Source organism: Amblyraja radiata, chromosome 38 (assembly GCF_010909765.2).
Source record: "Amblyraja radiata isolate CabotCenter1 chromosome 38, sAmbRad1.1.pri, whole genome shotgun sequence".
NCBI classification, from domain to species: domain Eukaryota; kingdom Metazoa; phylum Chordata; class Chondrichthyes; order Rajiformes; family Rajidae; genus Amblyraja; species Amblyraja radiata.
Window position 1 is genome coordinate 12,533,265 of NC_045993.1, and position 6,000 is coordinate 12,539,264.

At 50.1% G+C, this 6,000-nt stretch overlaps 1 protein-coding gene across 2 annotated transcripts in view; it reads left to right on the forward strand.

Annotated features, from left to right (window-relative positions):
- pick1 (protein interacting with PRKCA 1) overlaps window positions 1-5,604 on the forward strand; it is a 29,931-nt gene extending 24,327 nt beyond the window's left edge. Inside the window, exons 12-13 of one of the 2 annotated variants that reach the window (XM_033013456.1) lie at window positions 956-1,100; window positions 2,514-5,604. In XM_033013456.1, coding sequence (XP_032869347.1) covers window positions 956-1,100; window positions 2,514-2,746 — 378 coding nt within the window. In that variant the 3' untranslated portion in view covers window positions 2,747-5,604. The remainder of the gene's footprint in view (window positions 1-955; window positions 1,101-2,513) is intronic. The other variant, XM_033013457.1, reaches the window with a different exon arrangement.
- Window positions 5,605-6,000: the final 396 nt, after the last annotated feature.

Below are 6,000 nucleotides of genomic sequence, written 5' to 3' on the forward strand. Positions count from 1 at the left end.
ATCCTTCTAAACTCCAGAGTAAACCACATCCACTGACTCCTTTGTCTATCCTGCTATTTACTTCCTCAAAGAATTCCAACAGATTTACCTATGTATTTCTCTCATGATCTTACACATCTATAAGATCACCCCTTATCTTCCTGCACTGTGAGAAATAGAGTCCCAGACTGCTCAACTTCTCCCTGTAGCTCTGGCCCACGTGTTCTGGCAAAATCTTTGTAAATCTTCTCTGTAACCTTTCTAGCCTGACTACATTCTGCCTCCTGTTGGCCAAGGCTTGTACTGCCGTGATTCTGACATGTACCGGGACGCGTGGGCGGAAATCCAGGGGGGTGGGGGCGTGTCCCCTCCCCATGTTTTGAGAGTTGGGGGCCAATCCCCCCCATGTTTTCTTGTATGTCGAAACGGAACTTAGGCTTGCTGTCCGGCCCCTAAGTGCTCCCACCCACCCTCCACTGAAGGAAGCTAGCATTACACTCTTCCCAATTAAGCCAGTGCTGACTGTAATTACCGTATCATGCGTACGTCAGGGGCCTCCAAACTACGGCCCGGATCAAGCTCAGCGCAGGACGGAGCGTGTGTCTGTTAGGCGTCGAGTCAATTCAAGTCGGGGAGCGGGGTGGCCCGGAGCTGCTCTCAGTGTTGTTGCCGGGTAGGTGCCTCGAATTGTCAGTCGACACATCACAGGGCAGCCGTGAAGAAGGGTGCAATGTTGAGGGGGCGGGTTGTCGTCGTCGGCGGTTAGAATGGGTCCGCGACGCGTTATAACGTCCGATCGTTCCTCTCTGCCCTCTCTCTTCCCCCCCCCCCCCCCCCCCATGTTTTGAAAGCGATTGCCGCCCTTGCTGGAGGGATGTACTTGGGCCTGATACGCTCTCAGCTTTGGTGGGGCTGTGTGTTGTGTCTGACTGCCCGGTGTACTGAGCTGACCCCTTTCCTCTCTGCCCCACCCCAGGCCCTGCAGGAACCCCTGTACCGAGTCGGCACCGGCAACTACGAATACCGCCTGATCCTGCGGTGTCGGCAAGAGGCCAGAGCCCGGTTTGCCAAGATGAGGAAGGACGTTCTGGAGAAAATCGAACTTTTGGACCAGAAACATGGTTAGTTTTAACTTAGTGTTGAACACTGCAGATGCTGGTTTACACCAAAGGTAGACACAAAATACTCAGCGGGACAGGCAACGTCTCTGGAGAGAAGGAATGGGGTGGCGATTCGGGTCGAGACCCTCCTTCAGACTGACCGTCAGTTTGTTTCGGCAGTTTTATACCCAGATCAAGGAGACTTGTGGTCAGGATCTTGTGGCCAGGTGTAACAGTGCTGTATCAGGTGTACCATGACAGGCGTGACAGTGGTGTGTCATGCACGCTGGCACTATGCTAGGCGTGACGGTGCCATGTCCACGCCCATTGCGATCCCCGTTCTCTAGCACTTGGTTTGGGGGTGAGGGTGGTGGTGAAGAGATTGGGGTTGAGAGAGGATCAAGATAACAAGGTGGAATCCAAGAGAAGGTGGGTGTCAAACACTGGTGTTGACCAGGACAAGGTGCTGGAGGTTTGTTAATGACACCTCGTGCGTGTGGAGAGAGAGAGGGGGACAAAGCTGGAGCGGTAGGTTACTGAGGCCACCTGCTGCTGGAAATCTGCCACTACAGGTCAGGCAGCATCTGGGGAGCCAGGACTTAAACAGTAGAATTGGTCATCTGTAGCAACATTAGCAAAGACGGGAGCCCTGTGGACAGCGGAGTGGCATTGGGGATGAATGGGGCCCACCATGGACCACTGTGTCCAAATAACCTCTGAACTACATAGATTTGCGGGCATTGGATTTGACTTTTTGCACTTTTATTGTGTTTTATATGTGTGTGCGTGTATGTATGTGTGTATATGTGTCTGTGTATGTATGTGTGTGTATATGTGTGTGTGTGTATATGTGTGTGTGTGCATATATATATGTGTGTGTGTGTATATATATATGTGTGTGTGTGTATATAGATATGTGTGTGTGTATATATATGTGTGTGTGTGTGTGCATATGTGTGTGTGCATATATATATATGTGTGTGTGTATATATGTGTGTGTGTATATATGTGTGTGTGTGTGTGTATATATATATATGTGTGTGTGTATATGTGTGTGTGTATATATATATATATGTGTGTGTCTATCTCTGTGTGTGTATATATATGTGTGAGTATATGTGTGTGTGTGTGTGGCCATCTGTGTGTGTCTGGACTCGCCTCTGTCTATATCTATCCGTGTGTGTGTATGTGTGTGTGTATATATATATATAGAGAGAGAGAGAGATATGTATGTGCATGTATATTTATATATATACATACACACACACACACACTGAACTTTTGTTCTCATTTATTATAATGTTCACAGTGTAGTATGTTCACATATTCAGTTGTGCTGTGAGTAAGAATGTCATTGTTCTATCTGGGACATGTGACAATAAGCCACTCTTGCCTGGGCCTGACGCCTCTCGCTCTCTTGCCGTTTGTTCCCAGTCCAGGACATCGTGTTCCACCTCCAGCGGTTTGTCTCCGCCATGTCCAAGTACTACGACGAGTGCTACGCAGTGCTGAAGGACGCGGACGTGTTTCCGATCGAGGTGGACCTGACCAAGACCATGCTGAACTACAGCCCCAAGGAGCTGTACACGGACGCTGAGGAGGAGGAGGAGGAGGAGGAGGAGAAGCAGAGCGAGGAGAACGGAGAGAAACTGTTTGACGATGAATAGGACTTATCGGGGAGAAGCACTGGGTGCCCTCTCCCTCGTCGATGTAGACCAAAGTAGGTTGTATATAGTTGGAGTGGTGATCTTATTTATGTCTCCTATGATCAGACGCTTGATTCCTGTCAGATAAACACTTTCTGGGAATCCCTGTTGTACAGGCATTTGTTGTTTTGTTGGATCCTGCTCTTGCCTCCACTGTCCAGCTGTCTCTAGGGGTGTTGGGGCCCGGCGTGGAGCATGGTCCCCGCTCCCACGGGCTCCTCGCCCCTGCGGTGCCCCAGAACAGGCCATGAGAGACGACCCTCTCTCAGGAACCCGCGTCACCCGCAGCTAGCTCACTGAGCGGAAGGTCTGTGCATCACCAACAAAGTCAGTGGCCTTACAGCAGGGCCAGTGAAACGCAACCTCCAGCAGATCCTCAGTGCTGCCGCTGTTGATGACTATCCTCTCTGGTCTTACTGTGTTCTGAGGATGTGCCAGTGTACCCACAGTGTGCCTGGCCACTCTCCCCCATCGATCTCCCTTGCCAGGAGAGTGAGGATCAGCATTCCGTGGATGTCGGCAGTGTTACTGATGGGCTTCTGTAGTCTGACAACTTTCCCAGGTCCATTCCGGTACTCCGGGTGTGGGAACTCCATCCCTGTACTCCCAGCGAGGGAGCTCAATCCCTCTACTCCGGGAGTGGGGATTTTCCGTCAATCCCTGTTCTCCGGGTGTGAAACTCCATCCCGTTACTCCGGGTGTGCGAACTGCTTCACTGGACTCCCGGTGTGGGAACTCCCCATCCCTGTACTCTGGGTGTGAATCTCATAGAAACATAGAAAATAGGTGCAGGAGGAGGCCATTCAGCCCTTCGAGCCAGCACCGCCATTCATTGTGATGGCTGATCGTCCCCTATCAATAACCTGCCTTTTCCCCATATCCCTTGACTCCACTAGCCGCTAGAGCTCTATCTAACTCTCTCTTAAATCCATCCAGTGATTTGGCCTCCACTGCCCACTGTGGCAGGGAATTCCACAAATTCACAACTCTCTGGGTGAAAAAGGTTTTTCTCACCTCAGTCTTAAATGGCCTCCCCTTTATTCTAAGACTGTGGCCCCTGGTTCTGGATTCGCCCAACATTGGGAACATTTTTCCTGCATCTAGCTTGGCCAGTCCTTTTATAATGTAATATGTTTCTACAAGATCCCCCCTCAATCTTCTAAACTCCAGTGAATACAAGCCTAGTCTTTTCAATCTTTCCTCATATGACAGTCCCGCCATCCCATCTCCATCCCGTTACACCCGGTGTGGGAACTGCCCATACCTGTTTTCCGGGTGTGAGTTCCCTATCAATCTCTCAAGATTGGGGAGCCCTGCCGCACTGTGCAGTGCGGAGACTAGCACCAACATCTCTTTCACATTCCGCAGATAGAAATCCACGGACAACTCAAATATACCCGGGTCATGGGAATGAATGGGATCAATGCAAACTCACCTCGCCCCTGGAATATTGCAATCGGTTCAGGATGGAGTCACGTCCCAGATATAAACTGATCACTGGACATCTCAGTTACACCTACACAGCGCAGTAAGAAAGGACACAGTCCTAGAAACATAGAGAATAGGTGCAGGCGTAGGCCATTCGGCCCTTCCAGCCAGAACCGCCATTCGCTATGATCATGGCTGATCATCCAGAATCAATACCCTGTTCCTGCATCCTCCCCATATCCCTTGATTCCGGTAGCCCTAAGAGCTATATCCAACGCTTTCATGAATATATCCAGTGAATCGGCCTCCACTGCCTTCTGTGGCAGAGAATTCCACAGCCTCACAACTCTCCGGGTGAAAAGGTTTTTCCTCATCTCAGTCCAAATTGGCCTACCCCTTATTCTTAAACTGTGACCCCTGGTTCTGGACCCGCCCAACATGGTGAACATTTTTCCTGCATCTAGCCTGTCCAAACCCTTAAGAATTTTATATGTTTCCATAAGAAACCCTCTCATCCTTCTAAATTCCAGTGAATATAAGCCCAGTCGATCCATTCTGGTGTCGCCACTTTGTATGGAAAGGACTGGTCGGCTTGCCAGAGTAGACAAACCCGTGTGGCCGTTTGACACTGCCCTGGACCAGAGTGGCCAGTGGGCACATTGTCACAGCCACGACCCCACGCATAATATGAATATCACCAGTAACCATTGCCACATCCCAAACGTCACCATCTCTGCCGGCTGATGTGCCAACATTTCCCCTGTTCATGTACACTCCAGGATTGTATGAATATTCCCTGTGGATAACAGCATTCCAGGATGGCGGGAGCAATATTCCGGGGATAGGGGTCATAGTCGTGGCAACTGGCCGTTCGGCCCACCAGATTCACGCTGACCCTCAACCGTCATCAACACTAATCCTGCATTCATCCCATTTTCTATTCCACTGGCATTCCCATCAACTCCCCTGGATTCTACCACTCGTCCACACATCAGGGGCAATGTACGGCGCTGCTAGCAGTTTTTCGTACGTCGGAGGAAACCGGAGCACCAAAGGACACCCACGAGAACGTGCAAACTCCACACTGGCAGCACCCGAGGTCGGGATTGAACCCGAATCTCTGGCACTGGGAGGATAAAGGAACGTTTCATGCAGATTGGTGTATTTCGGGTATGTGGGAATGTTGCCTGTCAAATGCAGCCTTCCCTGTTGATGCCAGGAATGTGGGAATGTTCTCTATTGATTGTCATATTCGGGAGATGTGGAATAATTCCCCCTTCTTTACTCTATGGACATGTCGGTGTGTGCCATTGGGTTTTTAAACGCTGCATTTTGAACATGTTCTGCTGCTCTTTCTGTAACTGAGGGAATGGTGAATGTTTTCCACTCGATCTGTGAAGTCTCCCGCGTCTTTTTTCTCCACAAAACCATCTCTTGGGAACGCCGGTCAGGTGGGACTGAGGGTGTGGACCGTGCGTGCTTTCCAAAGTATCTTCATGAAGAGAGAAACTTGTATGGAAAAGAATCTTTGCAATGGGAGTTTGTGTCCGAATTTCGTTTTTATTGAAACATTAGTGCAAATGGCAATATGCTGCAAATCGCTACTACAGTCGCGACTGATGTGTGTGGAGGAAGGAACTGCACATGCTGGTTCACACTGAAAATAGACACAACATGCTGGAGTAATGTCACGGTGGCGTAGCGCCGTAGACAGGGGTTCGATCCTGTACAGAGTTTGTACATTCCCCCCGTGACCTGCGTGGGTTTTCTTCGAGATCTCCAGTTTC